General features: G+C 40.1%; 1 protein-coding gene across 3 annotated transcripts in view; it reads left to right on the top strand.

Moving 5' to 3' along the window:
* GNAL (G protein subunit alpha L) overlaps positions 1–26,192 on the top strand; it is a 198,470-nt gene that overhangs the window by 156,388 nt on the left and 15,890 nt on the right. For all 3 annotated transcript variants that reach the window (XM_061996073.1, XM_061996075.1, XM_061996074.1), the window contains exons 6-7: positions 22,789–22,843; positions 25,449–25,522. In XM_061996073.1, the coding sequence (XP_061852057.1) occupies positions 22,789–22,843; positions 25,449–25,522 (129 nt within the window). The remainder of the gene's footprint in view (positions 1–22,788; positions 22,844–25,448; positions 25,523–26,192) is intronic.

Raw genomic sequence — 26,192 nt, 5'->3', positions numbered from 1 at the left:
ATTCACCCTAAAAACTTTTAAAGAAAAAAGGGCCTTCCTTTTCAGTTTTGAACTTTTTGTTCATTACTTCAGGGTTCTGTCTTCACAGATTTAAGCCATTAAACAAATAGTGCCTTAATACAGCTACTAGATTTATGTCTTCTCTATTTCTGATTCAGTTTTTTGAAACTGGCTCCAGCTCAGCTGGTGACACTCCTAGACATGATGCTACAAATGAATACCTGAAAAATTCCACTGTAGACAATTAAAACTCCTTGTTTTGTGGAAAGAAAAATAACCACCCACTTGAACTTACTTTGGCACTTGAATTTTAGTGTAAGCTTTCATTGTTTCAGAGAAAAATATATGTCAATTTGTATTGAGGTATGCGTGCAAATATTGTTTCGTACAGAGGCAGGATTTGTGTCAAAATCAGCATTTTTTGAAGGATATATGACGACTTTTTCGGCATGATTAAGAAGTTTATATGGAGCACCTGAAAGCAGTTATAGCAAACAGGAGGTTTTTCATTTTACTATAATTTGTAATCTAATTAAGAAAATTCTTACAGCACTTTCTTTGAACAAGTGTGGGCACTAGTAGCCCTTTAAAAATTTCTATTCTAAACATAAGGCGTTTTTGCATAGTGTAGTCCGACTGTTCCACATTTTCAGTTAAGTTAGTATCAGACCTCACTAAAAATAAATGAAACGCAGTAAACATTATCTTCTTTCCCACTAACTGCCATTAATTGCAGACTTAAATTTTAAATTTTCAGTGATGCATTTCAAGAGGCCAAGTGAGATTAACAGCACGAGCTGCAAAATCGTATGTCGCTCACCCACTAACAGGGGCCTTCTTTTCTGTGAGTTTCCATAAATTAGATGTGGAGCCAAAGCAAGCAGAAGCTATTTTTAGTGCAGCAGCAGCAGCAGCAGCAGCACTGCAGAACAGAAGCTGGCAGAGAGTCACGTGTGTCAGGCTGAATCAAAGGGAGTATCCCAGCAATGTGCTGTAAACAAAACAAGGGCGCTGTCAAAAAACAAGCTTCAGGTACCTAAAAAACCCAAATTGAAGCCTCTCCCGAGAAGCAAATGCACGGACTTACCAACTCCTGTTTCTTAGGAGATTTTCCCTGTTTTGCAAACATAGGAGCATAATAAGAATTCCGTGTTTCCTGGTGTCCCATTGTCTTGCTTGTTGCAGTCCTTACCATTAGGCATTTCATTTAGAAATCTTCTTTTCTTTTTGGTCTTATCTTTTATCATGTCTACTTGTTGTCTGAAGATAAATAAGCATAGCAAAAGCAGATGCAGATGTCTGCAGAGCCACTGCATAGGGGATGTTGTTGCTGTGAAAGCACTGCTTTACAGCATGGAAGATGCTGCTTTTCAACATGCAGGAGAACAATATGAGATAATACTTTACTCTTACACTTGAGTTGGATTAACGTACTCATCTGTGACGGTGTCCATTCATAATTAGGTTTTTTATTATTTTGTGGATTTTTTTGCATGAAATGCATCTTTCCTCAGAAATTATACATTAACCTGAGTAAATACTCACTGAACCTTTCAAAGATTAACTTTTTACTTAGGTTTACTTCTGTTTCCATGTGTCTGCATGCTTTTGAAGGCACTAATATATTTTTACTCATTAGTTTCAAGACTGGCTGTTACTTAAAATCCTTTGCAAAGCTTGTGGCATGAAAAGTTATAGTCAATAGCATAAGTTTATTGTTACTCAAGCAGCTGAGGCACAACCTTTATGAAGGTCAAAATGGGGTTTGAAAATTTTCATTTCAGTTGATAGTTTAAAAAAGGCTGCTTCCCTTCTTCCTGAAAACCATCTGTCCAGGTGACGCATCCTCTGTTGGTCCTGCAAAATGTATGTATTTTAATGAACTATGTAGGGTTTGAATTTGTTGCAGTTTCTCTTGAGAGACCCTGGGGAATAGAGAAGTGTTTGCTGCTCTTAACAGTAAATGCGAATAGCTGTGAAAAAGTGAATGGGAAAAAGGATGTCAGCCTAAGAAAGCTGAATAATATTTCCCTATAATAGCAGTCCGTGCAAAAAAAGGGTTAGATGAGATTAATGCACAATAAGCATGTAAAGACAAATGCAAATATCATGATGAGTCCCTCTTGTTACCTCCCTGACACACCAGGCCAGGCTTTTCCCGTGGGCTGGGGGAAGAGTCACTGAAGCCAGCACCTGGCTTTGGTCAAACGTGACACCCTGTATAGGTGCAGGGAAGGACTCTTTGTCAGTTTAATAAACTTGATGACAAACCAAAGCTGTAACCTCATCCGACCCACTGACTATACATTTTTGTTTAGCCCATATATTTTAGGCAAGTTGCAGTCGAGGGGAGGAGGGGACGGATGGGATGGGACAGGGGACGACACGACACCAAACACAAAAAAACCCAAAAAACAAAATAACCCAACAAGCAAACAAAACATAGAACGTAATTTTAGGAGTAGGAAAAGCTAAGAGAAAAGACTAAACCCAGGAAACTGTTCAAGATTGTTGCACGCACATCTTAATTCAATGCCTGAAGCCAAATCAAGGGAGTGTCCAGCTGAACTGAAAATCCACAGTTGCTGCCTGAGTTGGGAATCTGAGTGTCCTGTGCTGTATTATCATAAGATATGACAAGAAGATATGGCCATGAATATCTCTGAATAAACATCTGAATGTCAGCTACTTGCTCCTTGACACACCATTCCCTTGCACAGATACACTGCCTCCCTATTTCAAAGCCCATCTTTTTCCCTTTAAAATGCCAACTGCAACACATTTTCATGTGTGCTTCTGCTGGAATGGCTCCTACCATTGAAACTTCAAATAAGCTGGAAACATTTTTATTTGAAGTAACTATAAATCATAGGAAAGAAGTTTTGTCTTCTGCTAGAATTGTTATGGTCCCTTGAGGCCTCAGAAAAACAAAATTTGGGGAGCAAGAGCTAATTGTGATTTCACTAGTGCTAGCAAACAATGGACTGTTTTCTGTAAGAAACAACTTGCTGTTTATTCTCAGGAAATTTGCCACACTTCAGCAGAAGGGACTAGTCACCTGTGTGCATGTTTGTGGCCAAACTGAGTAGCCTTTGCAGTGCTGACAATGCTGACAAAGGGCTGGTGAGCTACCTGTGTTACAGCCACTGCATTTCCTGTCCCAGCCCTGGAAGGAAACCAGGGCAGGCAGCAAGGGTGGGGAATCTCTTACTTGCTGGATGCCATGTTGGCGTTTCAAGCACACACCTCAGTGTTATCAGTAATATGCAAAAGAAATAAAACTGTGTGCCTGCAGGGCATCATGAAGCCAAGCCCTACGTCACATCGAGCTCACAAATTACAGCTTCTGCAGCTCAGCTTCACCACTAAGGCATTTATAAAACAGATTTTACTGAATGAAGCATAGAGCAGAGATGGTACGCTTAGGAAATAATTGCATTGGGCTCTTAGTGATGAAAAACAATTGCAAGTTAAAAAGAATAATAGTTGCTGTGAATCTGCTGTCTACAGGGAAACTTCGGAACAGATGCTTCTTTACTGGGTTATTATGAAATAGTCTTTCAGCAGGTCAGTTATGACATGTGTGTAAATAAAAAAATCTTTAAAAAGCTATCATACTAACATATGGCAATATAATTGAAAAGGAAGATTTCTTTAAAATTCTTTTGGGTTAACATATAACTGCTTAAATTAACTTTGGCTTATAGCACTGTTTAAATTATGTAGTAAATTAAATAGAAGTAGATCAAAGCTCGCATTATTAGATATAGTTGCAAAACCTTTTCAAGGACATAGTATTTGTAATCAGCTCATAATAGCTGTAATTTTCTTGTTCCACAGTCTCTTGCAAAGAAGTTGCTGTACATGAGTCTTAACCTTTCTCTGATGTATATATTTCAGGAGAGTCTTTTGTTGATTTCTTTCTGCCAGCTCCTTTTTAGGCTCTTTAAATCTTTCAATACAGACTAAAGTAGGATTTCAACTGCTCTGGACACACCCAGCCTGCCATTAACCTAACCAGTCAGGGCACTTGTGCAGAAGGAAGCTTGAATGCAGACAGGTTTCTAAAAGGCTGGTCTCAGCCTTGACATAGCAGATATACTGATGTCTGTAATTGAGCTGGCTAATTGAAATTTCAGTAGATGTTTGCAGTAGTTCTCTGTATGCCTGTGGATAACCATGAAGATAATGTCTCAGTTATAATTTTCTCGTATGCATAGCTATGTGCCTACTCTATGGGTGTCTCTCTGGTTTTTTTTCTCTAATGTGAGTTTCGTAAGTTCTAGTTCAGCATTCCCCCTTTGTTATCCAAGTTGTACTTTCTTCAATATTTCTCTTCATTTCTATCTGCCTAGTACATCTTGGAGCATTGTTCTCACCTTTCATAATTTGAAGTAATGATACTGGATTTTAATGTTTCTTAGCACATTGGGAAAACCCCTCCTACTTATTTTGTTATGAATTTAGCAGCCTCCACACACCTTGCTGAACTTCAAAGGTAAATTGCAAGGCCTGCTTGATTTCATGCTTGGGAAGGTCAGCTTGCTGCATTGGTTTCCCTGGGAGTAGAATCAGCTTATAGCTACATGTTTACTTAATTCTTCCAGTATCTGAAACGTTGTAGACACCCATTCCAGAAGCTAGGTGCGGGGAAAAAGTCTTCTCCTATGGGATTAAATAGCAAATAAACTTTGTCACAAATACCCAACATGAAGCAGAAAGTTCCTCATTTGGTGTACTGTATGTTGACTGAAGCATACAGGTGTTTTTATGCTGTCATGAATTGTCTTGTGGTATTTTGTTTGTCCTTAGCATTTTCTCAGAAATAGGTAGTTATTTCTATAGCTTTAAGTCATATCGGCTGGTTTGCTTTTCATTGTTATGTTCACCATTATGTACCATGTATATAGAGGAAGAATTGCATACTGTGCATACAATATTGCAGAAGTGGAACCGAGGAGGTGATATCATCTGGATTGTTATCAGCATTGGTACAAACCTACGGCTCATCTGTACCCTCTAAGTAAAGCCCTTGCTCTCAGCAAAATGTCATGCAGAGGGTTCCCTCCTACTGTGTTGTCATGTTAGTGTCGTGCAGCAAAACTGCCCTTGCTGACACAAGGGCTTCTTCCTTGGGCATAGGTTTGCCCCCTGGTTTTAATCCTTAAATGAAAGATGAATTGAAATAAGAATTTGTGTCCAGCAGCTGCCTATCTCTCATGGATATAACAACTTAATGAAAAATGAACTCATTTTGTGTTATCTGCAGGGCTGTTTAGATTGTCTTAGGGGTACCTTGGTGCTGATAACGTGGCATTGCCAATTCATCTCTGTGTCAGAAGTGCTTCTTAGGCTCACTTCTGGTGATTTCTTTTCCTAATATGACATTAAATTATTTTTGCAAAAATTCAGTAAATGGGATTTTATATCAAAAAGCAAGACAGGATGGAAAAAAAAAACAGTATTCTCATCTCAGTCGGCATCTTGCAGGTAGTGCTTCCCTCAGTAACTGCTTGGCAGAAGGTTTTTCAGATCCTGGGATCCAACCCAATGTCCTGCTCACAAGTCTCAGCTTAAGGTTTCTGAAGAGGATCTTGCCTCCAGCACTTCTAATAAATTGCATCCTGAAATACACAACTTTCAGTTGTTTTTTCCAAGGTGACGAAAAGTTGTTGGATTACAAAATTAAAACTCTTTAAGCAAGCAGAGGAATCCTGGCAATTAAAAAAGAGTGATATGATCAAGCAGCTTAACTGCTAGAGTAGTCTTCTCTTTAGCTACTCAGTGTGGGTTGCAAGGGAGAAGTAGTGTATTTGGATTTTAAGAAGTTATATAGTAACATCAGGAAAACAGAACTTGAGCTAGCAGTGAAGGCTGAGGGCCTTTTGAAAGGATTGTGAAAGAAGGCATGAACTTAGAACAATAGCATTTTAGAATAAGGCTGTATAATGTAACTTTGAACTATTTATAACATGCAGAGAGATAGTGCAGGTACTTGTATTTAGTGTAATTATGCTTATGCAATCAGCTTTTTTAGGAAGATATCCATTTGACTAGTTTATTTTTGGAAATGTACTCCAGGGTGCTAAAATGTGTATCTATATATCTGTCTTTATATAATTTTGGACTTTGGTCCTAAATCTGTTTTCTGTATCTGTCAGGAGATATCCTTCTACCTATAAACGATACAAGGCTGATTAATGACTAACGGCAGACAAATCTACAAATACAAGCTTTTGGCATAATAAATGAAAATGCCTTGCCTTATAAGATGGGGAGGGGGAGAGATTAATTTCCTGTTTAATTCCTACAAGAAAAAGCCCGCAGCCAAACCAGATGGAATTTCTTTGTACTATAAATAAGCAAACCTTTCCTTTTTTCATGGCTTCAATTTTGATATATTTTTATCTAAATTGCTCCTTCCACAATTTTCTTTGTACTGCTGGGTTCAGAGATGTTCCTTCAGATGCTCGGTAGGTGAAGTAAATAACAGAATAAAGCTCTTCAACGCTCATACAGATGTGTGTATATATATAACTCTAAACATGCTGTGTGGCTAGCTAGGGCAGTCCTGATCACTTGAATGTGCCTTCTAGTGAAGGTTAGAATAAAATGCATCTTGCCATCTTTAAGGTTGTTTGGTGCTAATCTAGGTAAATGGTTTGACTAACAATTACAGAGAAAGAGTAAGTAATTTTTATGCACTGCCTAAAATAGTTGGTTGTGAGTTATGTGAAACGTATTTTGTTTCCTTCAAAATATTCCATCTATATTTCATGTCGTGATAATTAATTTTCTCAGTTGTATGTAGTTTTACAATATTATTTTTATTTGTTAATATTAATCTGTTGGTTTCTCATTATATCTTGTATTCCATTTCTTACCTTAACAATTGTAGGTCATGCTATATTTTACAACATTGGCCATTTCAGTAGAAATCATGATGCTATGATGTGCTGCTCCTTTGTAAAACTTTACTTCCAATCTGTTGTCGTGTTGCATTGTATTTTCAGTGTTAGGCATGGGCATGTCCTTGACACTCAGTGTCTGTATGGTATCTATACTAAATTTTAATTGTAGCTATCATAGTACTAGTCTTCTCATTGGTAATCAGTACAATTGTGTTCAAAGTAGCTAATACAGAAAAGTCTAGTTGGGCCACCAGTGCTTTTCATCTGTGTTCTTCTTCCAGTCACCTCTCTTTTCCTGTCACATTAAAACATAAAGACCATAGTGGTTCACATTCTCAATGCAAACAAATTTTATTTTCAAAATACTTTTAAAAAGAATAAAGGAGTGAGTTCCTGCAGCTTAATTCACTTTTCTGGTCCTTTTTTTGTTGTCCTGCTGTAACAAAGCACAACATGGGTGTTGTTGCATGACGTTGTAGTCCTTGCCAGGACAGAAAACATTTTAAGGTGAACTGCTGAAGAAAGAAAATTAGATTGGAAAACAAATTCTACATTAAAAATTGAAGACACTTTGTAGCACTTGTGTGGCTACAAGGACAAGTTTACATTAATGGCAGATTATGAGCAGGGCATAGTACTAGTTTCCTAGTTGTTTCAAGAAGTCAGCAAGCAGGTCTTGCTTTGTAAAGTGTGTGGCCTGAAGCCCCCTCAGCTTACAGACCAGCCCCTGGGCTGGTACGGCAGATGACATTGTCCATGGCAGTTACCAGATAGGTAGCAGGCACTTCCTACAGAGTAAGATAGGTTGTGGCTTTGTTCCAGTACCCTTGTAGGACAATCCTTGTAGGATCATCCATTTTGTGTTGAGGAGTATTTAAAACATAACATGCCATGCTTGTTCATGGACTTGTTCATATAATGTGGCTTGTTCATGGGCTTGGTGGAGACTGCAAAGGAGCCTGTCAGTGCTGGTGTCGCAATGCCCATAGGTCAGGTGCTGGCAAACCCACCTTTAGGTAAACTCTTATTTGTTAAATTTATTATATCCCTGGTGAAGCGCTATACCAGGAAGACAGGAGAGGGTTAACTATCTGTATGTAAAGCTGCTGGATTTTAGGTAAATCTCTTTACAGTTTATTCTTAATAGCAAGGTAATTACATTTGTGGAGAATGTCAAGGGTGTGATCATTCCCCAGGATAAAAAGCCATCTCTGTACCTGCAACATGCCATGCAAGGTCACGTGTTGTTGGACCATAGTTCTGACTATGATGTTTGGAGTTGGGCTGCAATGAGAAAAAAGAGTGGGATCTCCACTTGCTTTAAGGGAAGGACCTTCATTCAGGCTCCAGACATCCAAAATTTTGCGCATATAAGTGATCTTTCAAGCACAGGAGCAGTTCCATTGAATACCAAACTCTTCTTGTACTCAGTGAGGTTACTGATGTCCTTAGAGCTCTGTTTACGGTTCAGTCTCAGTAAGAATCAAAGCTTTTCTTCCACTGATTTTCTCAGTCCCTCCATATATCTGAAACATTTAATCATTCTATCAAAAGATAAAGGAAAGTACAAAACTGTTTTGTAGTCAGAAGCCATTTGTTTGTGTTTATCTACATTTGTTCTGCAGTTATTAAAATTCCCTCTTACCTGTAGCTTCTGTGAGAAAATGACTCACATTGAAAATAGTGTCAGTGTTGCAGAACAGGTCAGCAGTTTTACAATGACTTTTAGTATGCTTCTGATTAATTCTGGTCATCATTTCTTTCCTACTGGCATGGTTTGTCAGTACACCTAACATCCATGTATTGTCTGGAGGGGCAGAGGTGGCCTGGGATACCCGCAAAGTGTCATAGTGGAGCCCATCATATGGTGTCTCAGTGCTGAGATGGGGAAAAAACATAAGCAAAAGACATAAAAAAAGAGTTGGAAACGTCCCCATTTCCTCGCTTCTGTGATTTGGCTTTTGTCCATGCAATGTTTTGACACCAAATCTGCTCAGAATTGTGTTGCAGTGCTTGAGCTGAATTTAGGTCAGAGCAGCCCCAGATCTGACACATAAGCAGTAAAGGAAGATATATGTCTTAAAGATCTGCTGTTGCTTATTACTTACACTTCTCTATTTGTTGTAGGGTTTTCAAGGGTTTGTGCTGAAAACATTAGAAATACTTTATAAAATACTGAAACTTAAAAAGCACAGTCAGAAATGGTTCCTTTAGGTATATTGTTTTTTTCTTTTTGAATATGAGTAGCACGGGGACCATCTCAAAAGAGCATCTTGTAAAATGGGAAAAATGTCGGCACCTGCCAAAGGAATGGCTTTTTCTTTCAAAATGTCCCTCACAGTTATGCTGTAAAGCTATAGTTTTTGGATTTACTTAAAACCTGTGTCAATGCATCCCTTCACAAAACACTTCACACTTCTGAGGGAAGTGTGAACTTTGGGTGCTTTGAAGTATAAAGTGAGACACTCTGTTGCAAAGCAGGCATTTGTTAAGGGCAAGAGATCAGTATTTACAGTACTGGTGTTAGGACTGGATTATTTGTAATCTAATTAAGATAGTTACTAACAATTTAAAGGGATTATAAGATTAACAATTATCTGTGTGTTTATTTGATTAAAATAAAAGACCGCAGATTTGGCTGCCATACCTGCACTCTGATATTTGGGATCAGAAATCTCATTTAATTGGAAGTAGAAAAACAACAACAAAATTTGTTGTTTGATTCTGTTTCTGTGATTACTTTAATAAAAGTGTCTATTCCCTGATGAATCTTCATTCTGTTTGCACTGAACTGCAACACATCTTATTATTGAAAGCCATTTTACAGAAAGTTGATTTTTAGGGAAGGGAAAAGCATTTTTTTAAAATACTACACCATTAATATAAAAATTCTTTTTTTTTTTGAGGTACTGGGAAGAGGCAGTAATTCCATGGGATACTCTTTTGCACAAGGCTGGGGTTTTCTCTGTAACTTTGCAGTTTAAGTCTGGTATTAATTAGTGAAACTTTCCAGAAAAATGTTTGAGAAATGTCCAACTCTCTGTGACTGAGAGTTTCATCTCATTGCAGACCCAAGATCTCAGAGGCTAAAGCGAAAAGTCCTCATTCTTCTTCACATCCTACTTTAGATCCTTCTGATACTGTCTTCTGAGGGCACTCACTCCAATAGTTTCAATGGCTTTTAGATTAGAATTTGATTTAATATGGACTTGCCTGGGGAAAAAAGCTTGGATCCTTAGAGGCCATCACTGAAGTGGTTCTTGCCCTCAGGATGGACGGATGCTTGGCTTGCTCCTTCTCAGCATCACAATGTCGCACACACATCTGTAGTTTGGTGAGGAAAAAAGTAATTTGGTAAGAAATGTGTTGTTCTAGGAGCCCTCAGGTTTGAAGTGGGAGAGAAAAGGCAAAAGGATAAAAGTGCATCTACTTTTCTCTCTGAAAATAAAAAACTTGTACCTACCCTCACAGCCCAGCCTCAGGATGACCTGCCAATATATTGCCAGCTCTACATTATGCAAACGTGTGAGTGATGGTTCTATATTTAGAGAACAAAAGGTTTTCGTTTCCACAGGTTATTTGCAAGTTGGGAATGGTATTTTTAATCTTTTCTTTAAAAGAAAGGGAAAAAAAAGAAAAAAGAAAATATAAGATCTGAACTGACAAGTGGCTTTAGGTTCCTGACATTTTTGCCTTATTTGCAGATGCCTTTTCAGCCTTCTCCAGCTGCTGTTGCATAAATCTTCCATGTTTTTTCCACTACCTGTATAGGTGGAGAAGACAAATTGGGAGGTTCATCTTCCTTCTCAGTTTAGGAGCTTTAGAAGGTGTGCAGGATTTAAAATTGGCTTCAGTGTATTTTATTTATAAACTGCTTTTATCAAGCTGCTGCCTTTTCTGGCAGATGTGTACATGGTACAAAGCCACGGCTCCTACAAAGCGTTAGGGTAACTTTTCAGCTGTGAAGGCTGAAGTTGTTCTCAGAGTAGCAGTATGATAACCTAAGAGGTGGTGACATTGGCTGCGGTCCTGTGAGGAGCTGCAACTGCCAGGCTTCCAGGTGGCTCCATGCAGATCCTCAGGCTGGCTCAGGCACTGCTGTTGGATTGCAGCATGAGCACAGCATGCCTGGTGCTGCTCAGCCACCTCCTTCTCTCTTTCCAGCCTTGGGCCATAGATGGTGCGCTGGCACTGGCAGTGAGCACCTCAGCATCAAGCTCACACAGGGAGCAACAAGGATTGCCTGTGGTGCCAAATTCTCTGTAACACACAAACCAAGGCCTCTTTGCCCCAGCTTTTCATAAACCAGGCCCCTGAAATGACAACTGCCTGTTGGGTACAAGGTAGAGAGATTTAAAATGGAAGCATAATGTAATCTTTAAAGTTACTTGAAGCAGGACATAATCAGGTGGTTGCATAATTACTTTCCTCATTCCTCAAACCCAACTCATTGTATTGTTTTAATAGTACAAATGCACTGTACACTGGAAAAAATTGAGGAAGGTTGACAGGAATGGAAAGAAAGGTACAGAGAGTGCAGAGTTAGGAATGTTTTTCACAGTGCTTTATTAATAGTAAATGTTGGTGTTAACATGACTTACTGTCAAATGTACAGGTAGCAGGATTGTAGGCCTAGCTTTGAACACTTAAGTTTTAGAACCCTTGTTTTGTTTAAATAACTTGTAACTGTTAAATGGAATTCAGCCAACTATTAGCAGGTTGGACATGGTCACTGTATCTTTCTTGCTTCCATTTTTCATAGTAACAGTTAATCTCCTTGCTTCAGCCTCCTGCCTTCCTCCAGCTACCCGAGGTAATCACTCAGCCGAGCCGTAGGTGTTATGACCAATTACTTGAATACATTCAGTGGTTAAATATATCCTGTTCTAAAACGGGCAGCATAATGGTGAATTGATGAAAACACTTCAGCAGCATCATTTGTAAAGATGCAGGAATTTTTTTATGAGTCTAATGGTTATGTCTAATGTTTGTACCCACACTGGTAGAGCTCTGCTTGATGTTGTTCTTATTTTCACCTGGTAATTTCTAATGCAGCTGATCTTATACGGATATTATCTGCTTTTCATCTACAGCTCCAAAGTGTGTTGTGCATGTGAATAAGAAGGATAACCCATCTGTTCTAGGTTGTAAACAGGGAAGCCCTAATAAATTCTGGTGCATGGAATGAATTAAGTTTGGGGAGAGAAAACTCGTGAGTCCTTCCCGTCAAAAGTGAAAGGTTACCACGTCTCCTCACTTTGCTAAAGGGAAGGCAACAGGCCTATTGCTGAATGATGAGTGATGTGATTCTGTTGGATGTTTTGGGGTAAAATGCTCTGGAACCACAGAAAGGATGTCAGTCCTCACCATCTTTCTGTCCTCTTAACTTCTGACCCATTAATTTTTGCCCTGTTGTATAAGTTTTCGTGCCTTGAACACTGAGGGACTGCTCATAGAGTTTGTGTCCAGCATGACTTTTACCTTTTGTGAAGCATGTCCTTCAACAAGGTAAAAGTGTAAGAGTGCATTGTTAGAGCTGAAATAAGGATTAAGGAGTATAGAAGAGAAATGATCTGCCACTCAACCTCATGAACTGCAGTAAGAAAAAGGAATTTTACCATTTGTTCTGTATTAACACATTCTCTGTTCCCACTGTGTAGGAAGCTGGCCATCTTCCTGACTTTTCCACTGAGAAATTTTTCAGTTTTCTTAGTTTGCACTGATGACATACTTCATGTCTTACATGCAACCCTAGAAAGGTTCTTTCCTGGTAGGATGTGTGTCAAAAGGCTACATATTCCTCAAATAGTAGATGTCTATAGGAACTTGAGATCCAGCTATGTCTTGGAGCCTCTAAGACATCCTCATGAAAGCTGGTCCGGTGATCCAAATTTTAAGCCTTGCAACTAGAGCCAGTCCTCCTGTTTAACCCCAGCAGTCACCAGTACACCAGGCATGTCAGTTCTCTGGGTCATGTCAACAGCTAACAAACACATGGCAGGTGAAAGCAAACAGGTACATTCTCATTTTGCTCAGGAATTTAACACACTGTTCTTTTCATTTATATGTCAAAAAAATCATAGATCTGAAAACAACAATAAATATGCATGTGTGTTTTTCTGGGCTAGTAGCATTCGCCAGGCTGAAGAGTTCACTTTTTTCATCTGAGTTTTCTGGGAGCTGGTAGCATCCTCTTTTTTTTATTTATCATGTGGTTTGACTTTCAGACGTGAAATCTCTTGGCAGCAAGTTCGCTTGCACTGAGTTTGGCCTGCTGTCACAGGTAAACACAAACTCCTCGTGACTTCCTTTTAAGTCTGTGTTTGTTACCTTTGCTTCTCCTGTTTGGGGATCTTCTCCTTTCTCTTTTATCAACCTCTTATAGAAAACTCCAGTCAAACTGGTTTTTCTTTTCTGGCAATCACCTTAGTGAACTTACTATTCCAAACCGCTTCCGCCAGAGTAAGTAATCTTTAATTTCCAACAACTAGTGCCCTCTCTAACCTGGATTTGGCATATTTCAGGGCTCACAGCACTTAGTGGGTATCCACAGTGCAAGAATTTGAAAACAAAACCATCAACCAGAATGTGCAAGTTGCATTGAAATGATTTTCCATATCACAGCAAGATAAACTTGCAAGTAACAAGAAAGTATGTATTTTCAGCATCCATTGAAAATACATTTTGTTACCTTCTGACATCCCCTAGCAACCTTGTGGCACATAGTTGATGCTTGTAAACCTGATTCATTTGACAGCTCCAAATATTATCAAGGCTTTTGCCTTTATTTTAGCTTTCCTTAACATAAAGGTCGTTTTTGAAGAATTTACCTAAAGAGGCAGAGATGAAATCTTCTATGGACTTTAATTAGTGGGACATTAAGTCAATGTATTCATCTATCATTCTGACTCAAGGCATGCACTCCAGGTTCTGATGGGATGATGGCCTCCAGCCCGTGTAACTCGTGATGTTGCAGGTGTTCTCTGCTTCTCTTCCAGTGCCAGTCTGTGCAGTTGCTGGAAGATGTTCAACAGTTGTTTCATTTAAACAGTGGATAAAGAGATGCTAGTCAGTCGTATATCAGCTCACAAAGCAGTCAGGATCCAGATCTGGCCAGATAATGCAATATGAGCTTTCTGTTTTCAGGTCATTATCTTTTGGTTCTTTGTTTAAAATTGCACTTAGAATTGCAGAATGTGCTCTGTGTAGCCTTTACATTGTAGAGCTGAAATCTGTATCTAAATAAATGCTCCTAGGGGGTATCAACATGCATATAATAATTATTGACTCAGGATTGTGCTCTCATGAAGTAAAGTTCATGAGAGAGTAAAGTTCACTGAAGTCAGTGGATTCAAGCTGGTGTGAGTGTGGTCAGAAGAAGGGTCTGCATGTGCCAGTCTAAGCCTCAGATTTTACCAGTGCTTCATTCTTAATCCGTGTTTTGCAGCAGCCTGGTCAATTTCACCACTGGGAATAAAACATCTGATCACACACAAAAGAAAAATGTTGTCCCTTGTAAAAGAAATAATCTTTCCTCTTCGTTCTCTCTTTGCCATCTTCTTCCCTCTTCTCTGAGATTCCATGTAGCAGAAGTTGATGAGCCCCGTTTCTACTGGAGCCTGTTAATCTTTCTGTGTGAATAACAAGTTTTCTAGATTTAAGTCTCAGTGTTTGTGTTAACAAGAGGGTTAATGATGATCCCCGCAGGCCCCTCACTCGGCAAGCAAAAACATCTGCTAAGCTAAAAAGTGGTTGGTTTGCTAAATTTAGAGAAAGAAATGCTTTGCCCAAAATTCACACTGCTTCTTAACAAATTGAAGGAACCAGTGGGGGCAAGCCGTTATGGAAGTTGTATAGTTTATTCATTTTTTATCATGTATTTTCCACTAAAAAAATGAGATTGTTGTTATTATCCAAAAGAGGGGTACTACTCATATGTCTGAAACATTCAATGTAGTTGAACTTTTTGTGCATTTGTTTAGGTTAAGAGTTGGACATTTGCCAAAGCCTGTGAATTTTAAGAGATGTTCTGCAGTTCATACTGAGAAAAGACAACTTAGCAGTGGATCAAGTGAGGTTAAAATGGATGGCTGCTAGGAAACTTAACCAAAGCCCATAGACTAGCAAAACTCTTCCACGGACTTCACCCGTCTTTATAGGCCAAAGTTGTCATCTGTAAGTAGGGTTTAAACAAGCATTTTTGTGCTTCATGGAATTATCGGGGAGTGTAGCTTGCTCGTACCCATAGAGCATCTTGTGATGGCTTTGCTCATGATGATTTCATGGTGGCTGAGACCATGGCTGGGAGCTCATGCTCAACATGGTGTACTACTGGTGGGCAGTACAGACGCTGGGACAGCAAAGTGCCATCGCTTGTGTGTCTGGGAGATGCCGCTATTGGTGAACTGACACCCTTCCCAGTCTTTTTGCCTCTCTCCCTCTGAAGCAAGCTCAGAGTGGCCTATGCCACTGTGGGGAAAGACATGGCTTCGCTGAAACTTCTACAGCCCAGGATGGCACATCTGGGTAGCGTATTGGTCAGCAGCACTCCCCAGTGGGCTGGTGGGCGAGTGGCCTCCAGCTGCCTCAGGCTGAATCCCCCCTTGCCTGAGCAGAGGGCTAACCAAAGGCTTTAAACCTGAGCAGAGGGCTGACTAAACGCTTTAAACCACAAATCCTCAGGTTTTATTGGCCTATTAACAAGCCGCTGGCTTTCAGGCATGACTGTACTTTGCTCTCCCTCTTAGCCACCCGTTTAACCTTTTAATCTCCTGGCACAACAGCTTTCTCCCTGAAGAGCCGTGAGTCATGGATGGGTGAAGGTGCGCTTCTGTAGGTGAATCCCACCGGATTTCAGTCACCTCCGGGCAGCCCTCCGCCAAGGAGATGGCACAGGGTCCGCCGGCTGGCTGGCAAGGCCCCTATAAAAGACAGTTTTGACAATTGTGGAGAAGAAAAGAAAAGGGGGAAAAAAAAAAAAAAAAGACGAGCAGGGTTTGCCCGGGAGATGTTTATTACCCGCGGGTCGCACCCGCGCTCCGGCGAGAGCCCACCGCGAGGCCCAGCGAAACCGTCGGCCTGCAGGCGCGCGCGCGTTGGCGGGGCCGGCGCCTGGCGGGGCAGCGGGAGCGAGGGCCTGGGCGGGCGGAGGCTGCCCCCTGCCGGCGCTCCGCCCGCCCCGCCGCGCCTCACACACGGCCAGGCCGGCGGCGCCGCGGCCGTGCTGTAGGGCGGGAGCTGCCGAACCGCCGCGGCCAGCGGGGATGCCACAGCCACCGGCACTCAGCAGATGCCACAAACGCTGGACGATAAGCGGCAAGGCGCGTGGATTTCTAACCCTTCAGAAATAAATGTTGGTAGCACCTTCGGTGTTTGCACTAGGTGTTTTCTTCCATAACAATCATAGACTCATTTCGGTTGGAAAAGACCCTTAAGATCATCGACTCCAACCACTAGCCTCACACTGCCAAGCCTTTCGCTAGACCATGTCACTCAGCACCTCACCTATGCGTCTTTTAAATATTTCCAGGGATGGTGTCTCCATCATCTCCCTGGGCAATCCGTGCCAGTGTTTAACAACCCTCTCAGTGAAATAGTTCTTCCTAATCTCTAATCTGAACTTCCCCTGGTGCAACTTGAGCCCATTTCCTCTTGTGCTGTCATTCATTATTGGAGACAAAAGAGCCACCCCCACCTCGCTACAACCTCATTTCAGGTAGTTATAGAGAGTGATCATGTCTCTTCTCAGCCTACTGTTCTCCAGACTAAACAACTCCAGGTCCCTCAGCCACTTCTCATCAGACTTGTGCTTCAGACCCTTCCCAGCTTCATTACCCATATCTGTACATGCTCCAGCACTTCTGTTTCCTTCGGTGAGAGGCCCGAAATTGAGCAGAGGCTTCGAGGTGTGGCTTCCCCAGCACCAATTACGTGGGGACAATCACTTCCTTGGTCCTCCTGGTTATGCTGCAATTGTTACTTCAAAACTGGAGAACAGTGTAAGTGAGCCAGAGTGCATCCAAAACAGGTTTTGTTTCCTTAATTTGCTCCTCATGGGAAGCGACTACAGAGTGGAGTGGAAGGGAAGAGGGGGAAACTCCACTACCACGTGGAAACTGTATTTAAAATGCAGCGACTATTTAAATTTAACGGGAAAATCCTTAGCCGTTAAATTTTACCAACATCTTGAGAGGGAATTCTGCTGATATTTTCAGCAAATGACTTGGAAAATTAATCCTTCAGAGGTTAGAATATTACTGGGGGCTGTTTTCATTATGTCTTTCTCAGTTACCAGGAAATATATCAGAATAATTTGAGGATGCCTGCAGCCCAACCATGGAGGCTGAGGTATTCTCAAAACCAGAAATCCGTAGTTTCTTGTGTCAGATGCTGCAGGAAGAGTTAACAGGATTGTAGTCCTATAGCTGATTTAAAAAAAAAAAAAAAAAGATTCTTTATGGAAAGAATGAAGGAAAAAAGATGCTCAAATTTTGATGCTGTCTCTGGTAATTGTACCATTAAAAAAAAAAAAAAAAGAGGATTTTTTTTTTCCATTTCAACTCCTTAGGGACCTGGAGTTCTCATTGTGAAATGTCTGCCTCACCTGTGACTTACTGCAATAGAGAGAAGGTAGAATTCAAAGTCCTGGTGTTGGGTAGTTTCATACAGTAGAATATCATGCATCTGCTGGTTTCTGAACCTGGATGAGGAGTTTGCAAAGCTCTTAACAGTCCATCAGAAATCCAGAGCAACTTACTTGAGGGCAAATTTGAGATTCTTCGCTCTCAGAGCTTAAAGCTACAGCCTTAAAGATTTGCCATGTTACCTTTTTGTTTTAGAGATATAAGCATTTTGATGTGGATTTGATTTCTTGTTTTGCACGGCAGCTTGTTCATACAAGGCCTTTGCGATGTTGGGATGAGAACACAAAAAACAGTTGAAGTAGATGAAGATTTATTACAATGTGCAGTTCATTGTATTGATCTGTGGCTTAGTGCTTCATCTGTCCAGTTCTTTGGATGTCAAAATACACTTACAAATATAGCATGGGTTTTGTGTCTACCATATTATTCTCAAGACGTGGTATTTCTTTTAATTGTGATTTTGTTTGTGGGGTCAGGATATCTATACAGAGCCCTGCAGTGATTTACTCAGTGAAAAAAAGGATTTTCATATGCGATTGCCTCCTCTTTATTTGTGCATTTATGAATCCTTTTTTCAGAAATTCTTATATAGCTGCTACTGCTGCTCAAATTGCCATGGTTTTTAAAGAGAATAATGCTTATTGATAGTTCCCACATGCACTGGCAGGCACTTCTAAAACCTGTACTTTTGTGTTCACAGCTTGCATAATATAAAATTTAGAGATTGCTTGTCAAACGAAGTGTCAGCTGAGTTTCCTAGGAAACTCACTGAAGATATTTATAAAACTACAGTTTAGCTTAATAATAGATACAATCATGTCAGTAGCTCGTGATTGGTTTTTTTAACTTTATCAGTCCGTTTTTCTGTGCTTTAATTTGTTGGCAAACCAAACCACTGCATTTCCAAACAGTGGTGAAGACCTGCCTGCCTTCCAATATCTTGCCTAATTTATTTTTTTTTTTAAAAAAAAAATTTGGTGCTGTTCCGTGTAAGGAAATCTAAAACTCTCCATAAGCATATAAAATAAAGAAAAGCCTGAATGTCATACTAATTATCAGATTGAATCCTTTCAATAAACCCACAATTGTGCAGTAGAAATGCAAATATTACATCATATGTTACAGTTTTATTCCCACTTGAGTTGAATGCGTGAGTTGAAAGTTCATTGCACATGCATGTGAAGCAGTCACTGCAGAATTAACATAAATCCTGAGTAGGGGTTTCTATAGAAGCTGCAGAAATAGAAGACTTGTCAGTACTGTAAAAAGGCATCATTCTGTGGGAAAAAAAAATATCCCTGAGCTGAAAAAAACACAGGATCTAAAAAGAGAAATTAAGTGATACTAGTGTCCGTCTTTGCTCACTTTTCTGCTATTGTGTTTTCCTCACACTGATTCTTTGAGTGGAGCCGTGAGCATTGCCACATTTGAGAGATATCTTTCTACTTTAAGCACTTTAAATAGAAATTTTAGTCATGTAAATTTAAAATTCAAAATTTGCTGGTGTGTGTATATATATATATATATATGTATATATATATATATTTGTGTGTATAAGAGAATGCATATTATGCCAGAACACAATTATAAGAGGCATTTAGAATTAGTAGAAATTAACATTCTTTAGAAAGCAATTTAGAAAAGTGATTCCAGTTTTCCCAATTTAATACAATAATGAGAGTGAAGTTAGTGTATTTAGTAATGAGGCAGTACTAACTCCTTATTTCATCTGGAATCCATTACTTGTACCTGCCACATACACTTGCCTGGCAGAGCTATTTTTTGATACTATGCTAATCAGCCAAGCAAGGAGCTTATTTCAAGAACTGAAAAAGTAAGAGTATAGCTTTTTGTGTTTCAGTGTCTAGAAACTTGTGCACCTTTAATGTAGTTGCAAAAGAAATCTTAGGAAGCCTGTCCATCACACACTGAGAAGGTTAATTTTCTGTAAAGCTATGAAATGTAGCCAAATCCTAGTAGTGGTGTCATATTGATTTATAGGATGCTAGTGGTGTCATTGCCAGGTGGCAGGTAGAACTTTGTAAATTATTTTACTATAGATCACATGTGGCTAACAGCCTTACAACATAAAATGTTTCAGCCGCTACAGCAAGTGGTAGTTTTTTAAGCACATGGTATTTGTCAGAGTTCACTGTTTCTTAACTGCAATGTTGCAGTTTAGGGTATTTGAAACAGATCCTACTACCAGGAGGAAACTGATGATTTCTATAAGGAAGACAACTTGATACACAGGACATCTAATTAGGAGACTTATTCCCAGCCCTGCCATGGATTGTTTGTAGTGTGACTCTGCATTACTCATTTCTTTTTTCCTTACTGTAATTTGCCTGTTTGGAAAATGCAGGTGCTAGCAACAAGTAACCTTTCTGAAGTGCCTGTTATATAGGTGAGAGAGATGTGAATTCCTACATAATACCATGTTTAATAATTTTGAATAAATTCTGCCAATATGACCTTAGTACTGGGGAGATGAGATGTGTTGTCTCTGATTTATACATCAATTCCAGAAGGAGTGCCTCTGCAAGAAAAAACACCAATTCATGCTGTCTTGTGAGGTTTGTGATGGAGTTGTATTTGGGCACACATTCTTACTTCTGTCCGCACTCTTAACCAGGGTCCTCTCTGTCCTAATTGAGGAGCATTTTCTCCCCTGAATCCTGTTGCATTTATCAATCCGGAGCTGTGCAAGCGCTTGCACTGCCCACAGCACTTTGCTAGCGTTCCCTTAGGCTCCTGCCTATTTTCTGCAGCTTTGTTTAATCTGCTGGTGTTGCCACCTTACTGCCATCACAGACCTGGGTTTACCCCTCTCCTAACCTTTATCCCGATGAAAAGCAGCCATTTCCAGGCCCGTTGGATCAAACTGTAAAGAAACCGGACAGAAAACTTTGAAACAGACTTGTGCTGCCTGAAAGGACATCTTTAGGATAGTTACTCCTTGTTTAAGAAGATATTTGTCTGGAATACATTTTCGATTTGGGCTTTCTTGCCTCCTTTTTTCACCTCGTATGCCACCAGTGTGAGATGAGAGTTGTGTTAACAATAGGTGTGCCAGTTAAAAAGACATTGCTCTGCTCTGGTGTCTGTGTTAACTGTGCAGGTAACCGAAGCTAAACTTTGCTTAATCAATATTCACAAGGGGATGAAAATCAACCGACCAGAAGATTTGTTCTGAAGCCAAAATGTTTGCTGCTTTCTCATGGTGACTGTAGCTGACTATCAAGATATACTTTCATATCTTTGTATGGTTATGGTGGCTTTTAGAGGGGAGAAGGTTTTGTAAAAAGATGATTTTTGTTTAGAGTTTGTTCAGTTTTGTTACCAGACACCCATTATGCTGCTCTAAACAGTAATTTTTTAAACAATATGCTTAGCCATCACACCTTGATTGACCAGAAAGAAAAACTGGGTATTCTTACTGCAGATAATGCATTTTGCTGGAGATTAAAAAGGGGAAATAATATAACTAAATATCTACACAGCAGGTTTGCTTTTCCTTGGAGATCGTATCAGCGGGAAAGTGTCAAGAGAATTACAAGCGGGCTTTCACTGGGCTGATCAATGTGTGTGACCACTGTTTTAACAGTGAATCACACTGTAAGCCAAGAATTCACTGTTTTTTCTGTCTTCCCGCTGCAAATAAGTAGATTCCACAAGCATAACTGAGTAAAATTGGGGAAAACTTGCCAGTTGATAAGGAAATCTTGATAATATTGTAGTAGGATGAGTCAGTGAGTGGGATATTCACTGGCAAATGCCAAATAACAATACAGAAATTGAAGAAAGCTTCTAAGTCATACAGGCAGTCTGGGGAAAACGAGCCAGCTGGGCTCACATGAAATCTAAGAAACGGGTGAAAGTGAGCAAGGAGGACCTGCCTATTTTAGCTATATATACATAAAGTCACAGTCTTATGTCCTCAGTATTACCATTTTAACATGTTCTAGGAAAGAGTTGAAGCTCTAAAAGATTTTTTTTAAATAATTGGAGAATGTGCTTACCCCTTTTTTTGTGATTTCCTTTTCTCTTACTCTTCTCTGCAGTTGCAAATTTTTATGTCACCTTATGCATCTTACTGAGATTTAGCAACATGAGTCAAACTGGTTAACCTCCACTTCATGTTGCAAGAAACAAACAAGTTCTCTTGCAAAGTACTCAGGTCAGACTCTGCAGTGAAGCATTTTTATTAAGAGTTCTTGCAAGAGCAGGTGTCCTAGCTAGCAGGCACACCTGATTGATACAAAGGTTGGCTTTTTATTCCCTATTGCCATCCTCAAGGTCCCTCCCTTGTTTCCCCTTTGCCTGGGTACTCCCAAGGTGTACAGCTTAACCGGGATGCCTAAAATTCCTGTGAGCTACTTTAGATTTCTCGCACCTCTCTTGGATTTATTAATTCCTTCCTATAATGAGATTTTCAGTAGTACATCCTGATCATTGGCACATGATTGATTTTTGTTTTAATTAATGTTAAGGCCTTTTTGTCCTAATCCTTGTCACGTCTGCTTTATACTGTAAACAGCTATATTTTATGCAAACAATCCAAGTCTGCATCTTCCAGATACAGCTATGTCTCATAATACCTGGCTCCACAAACACAGCTACATTCTACAGACACACCTTTATCCTACGAGCACATACAGCTGTGCCATATACTGACTGCTGTATCTGGCTCTACAAACACAGCTACGTTCTACAAAAGCGACATTGGCGTCTTCCACAATGTCAGTTTTCCTTTCCACTTCTTACGCTTTAGTTGCTGTATTTGACAGCAGCGTGTCAGTCCAAACCTATTTGTATGTGTTAACAAGCATTTCTGCTAACATTACTGAGACTTTAATTAACAAAACATTATGCTAGGTTAGCATTATGCTAACTAAAAGCAACCCTTCACCACATAATGTTATGACATGGTTAGTCTCAGTATTTTTTAATGGACCTCACAAAATTCTAACACCTGAATGCATTTAGAGCACTCACAGGTACTGCATAACAGTAAGTGTAGAAGCACTGTATTGAAATAAAGTCTGGGTAAAAAGTTATTTGGCTCAGAAAATGTAACCTCCACCAATGTAAGTAAATCATCAGGCTCAGACCTTTACCATTGGTCTTTTGTTCTACTTTGCAGCAGGAGTCTAAGTCAGAAAAGATAGTGAAAAGTGTTATGCTAGACAATATTTTACATATCTAAGTGCATTTTTAATTTTTTCTTCTAGCTTTTTAGAAAGAATTGACAGCGTCAGCATGGATGACTACACACCTACAGATCAGGTTAGTACAACTAGTGGGGTAGGGTCTGAACCAAGACACCCATTTGTATGAATTCATTATGTAATTTACTACATAAAATAAATGAAAGTCCCAACAGCAGCTAAAACAGGGCCTACTGCAGAATACCAAAATGCAGCCTAGCAGTTTAAGTAGTGGATATTAAAGAAGAGGGGCTTTGGTGACGCAAGCTTGTTTTTTACTGTTACTATATGCAGGCTGGTGATTCCTCTAATAGATCTGTTATTTCTTCTTGCTTTATGTTCTGTGTCCTGCAAAGTGAAAGGAATAGAAAATGTAAACATAAAAGCCTACAGTTTGCCTCTCACCAGCCTTCACTACAGAGAAGCAGTGTTTATTTCAGTGGTGGAGGTAGTGGAAAGCTAGAGGGAAGCTTCCCATGTGCATCTAATGGGTCCTTCAGAGGCAGAAGCCTGCAGTGAGTGCAGCATCCAAATTCAGGGGAGAGCAGCAGGAGCAGCAGTGGACCTCATGGACTTCTCTGTGGGTGTGCAGACACGTTCTTTCCAGCCTGTGCCCATCTACTACAGGCAGAATAGTTTCTATTTAAATCTTATTTACAAGACAGTACCCTTTCTTCACAGATGCATCATGATACATCTACTCTAATGACAAACACACTCAGGAGAAGGCTGAAGGTTAAGATGCAGCCTTGAAGTGAGAAAGGGCTTCACCATGGTGCATGACTTCAGCTACTTTCCCTGAGCTTAGACTATGTGGTTTCCTTGGGCAGGATGTCTCTTCTGCAAACTTATTCTGAGGTAGTTTCAGTGCTAGTATCCCACTGTCATCTCAGCCAAGATTGCAGGCCACATAAACTGCAAATACAGGTGACAGCAGAAAATCCCTGCAGTGGATTATGCAGTCTAACCATGCAAGGTGTATAATGAGAGGATGCCCTCAAAAAAATACAATTGCCAAATTTCATGGTGCAATCAGGGACTAAAATTCAGAGAAATGAGATAACTTGCTAGGGATCACACAAGGAAGTATGCAGAGCAGAGCCTGTTCCTTCAGACCTAGTTCAGGTCTATAACCACAGGCCTGTCCAATTACTCTGACCATTTCCTGAAACAGGAGGCAGTAAAAAGTAGTGAGCGTTGTATTATAAGGTGAAACTTGTGTAGTCAACACAATATAAGATCAATTATTAAGGTCCTCAAGACATTTTCAGACCAAAGCAGTAGCACTGGGATTGGCTTCATCTAGACCTCATGGTCTGATTTTAGCATTGATACCACTCAGCTGGAGAAAGAAGTCAGTCAAGCAAAGCCTCATTTTTGCTTTCATTATTTATGTTAGCGTTGGCCTGTTTGTTCCTGGGAGGCCTTTCTCTACCTGGAGCAGTCATTCATCATTGAGAAATTTTTCCTGATGTTTTCTTTGGGAAGAAATGCCTCATGTTACCAAAGATCAGAAGAGGCATTTGGTATTTGGCAGGTGGATAACTTCTGCTCAGAAGGAATTCTCTTTTAGTTTTGGGTTTTTGTCGTATTACACTGTGTCAGTTGTCCTGCTGAATTAACTGATAAGAATCCCTACTTCCTTTTTTTTCCCAGCTTTCTCTAATTTTTTTTTGCACAATCCAAAAATAATGACTGAATCCAATAAGAAATACATGTCAGCAAGTGACAGAAAATGGCAGCCGTGAGCAGCCTCATTTGCCCCAGGCAGGAAGTGCTCCTCAGGCAGGCAGGCAGGCAGGCAGGCAGGCAACCGTGCCCAGAGCTGCCTGCTCAGGGGGATTCATCCCCACCAGGCAACCAGCAGCTTGCTCCAGCCTCTGGTTTTGTTCTGCACCCACTGCCCGAGCAGCAGTGCTGGGTAGTCACGATTAAAAAGGCTGCTGTTGATGAGGATGGCACAGGGTGAGCTAGTTGCTTCAGGAAGGCGTTGTAAATTGCTTCTGCCTACTGCTTTTGAGAATCTGGGAAATTATTATATTTTAATCATTAAAAGAATGTTCTTTAAGTTGTAAAATATTGCTAGTTTGAGACTTAAGAAAGAAATGCCAGATTTACCTACAACCTAAATCCTGTTCCCCTGTGCTCTGTAATAGAGCTTTAATTACTCAGCCACAAGCTATTATTTCGATAGGATTCCTGTCTCATTCAGTACAAAAGAGGGCGGAATTAACGTTGCCAGGGCAACTGTGAATCTGGAGTTTTCTAACGTTTGAATACTTGACTTTAAAGCATTAATAACATTTTTCTCAGTTTTATGTAACTTCAGAATTTATTGTCTACGTCACATACAAAATTGTGTGACCATCAATGAGAGGTTTCAGTGGGCGGTGATGAGGATGCATATTGGGTCTCTTGCTTTCCGAGCATGTGTAAACCAAATGCAGAGGTGATGTTTGTGTATATCCACAATGTCAGTATGGGCAAATGCAAGTTTACCAATAAGTCTGATTGAATTTAAATGGGGGGTTGGTCTAGATGATCTCTAAAGGTCCTTTACAACCCTACCACTCTATGATTCTATGATTTAAGACTTTTCATGGAAAATGTTATTCCGTGCTTTTAAAAACAAACTGAAGTTAGAAAAAAACCTTGCTAATCAGCTACTATGTTCTCATTTCCAGGACCTATTAAGATGCAGAGTGTTGACATCAGGGATTTTTGAAACAAGATTTCAAGTAGATAAAGTAAATTTCCAGTAAGTCTATTAGTAATAATTTCTGAATGTCATGCCCATTTTTTAACAACTTAGTTCAGATGTCTGTGCTCACATATGGTTCGGTAGTCGATTCAGGGAGGGAGTTGGTGGGGTTTATTTGATTGGTTTGGTTTTCTAGCTCTTTTTCCATAGGTCCTGGTAAAATTGCCTCATACTATGCAAAAAGAGCTGATATTAGTGATACTGTCTTATGGGGTTGTCTGTGGCTGTTTTTACTAACTGGTTCTTCTGTATAGCACCGTAAGCTCATAAGATACTTCCGGGAATAAGATCTTGCAGAAGTCAGTGGGAATCCTGCCATGAGTCGCTCTTTGTACAGTGGGACAAGGAGAGTTAGACATTTCCCTTCTTCCAGAGGGCTGCAAGCTCTGTGTTTGTCAAAGTTTTAGGCTACATCTCTCTTAAACACCCACTGTGAGGCTGCCTCTGCTCACTGGTGTTTGCCCAGAAGGGTGGCAGCAGTGATGAGGCAGAGCTGCTGCCACATCCTCCTTCTAGAGAGGCACTTTCTCCACCGTCCTTCAAAATATGCCAAAACCTGTCCTTGTTTATAGCACAGTAGGGCCAACCTTACATGCCACCTGCTTCTGCGGGCTGGGAAGGCCAACGTATGCCCTAGGAAAGAGAGTGTTTCTCGTTTTATGGTTTC

This window comes from Colius striatus, chromosome 4 (assembly GCF_028858725.1).
Source record: "Colius striatus isolate bColStr4 chromosome 4, bColStr4.1.hap1, whole genome shotgun sequence".
NCBI lineage: Eukaryota > Metazoa > Chordata > Aves > Coliiformes > Coliidae > Colius > Colius striatus.
This window is presented reverse-complemented; position numbering and strand designations above follow the sequence as displayed.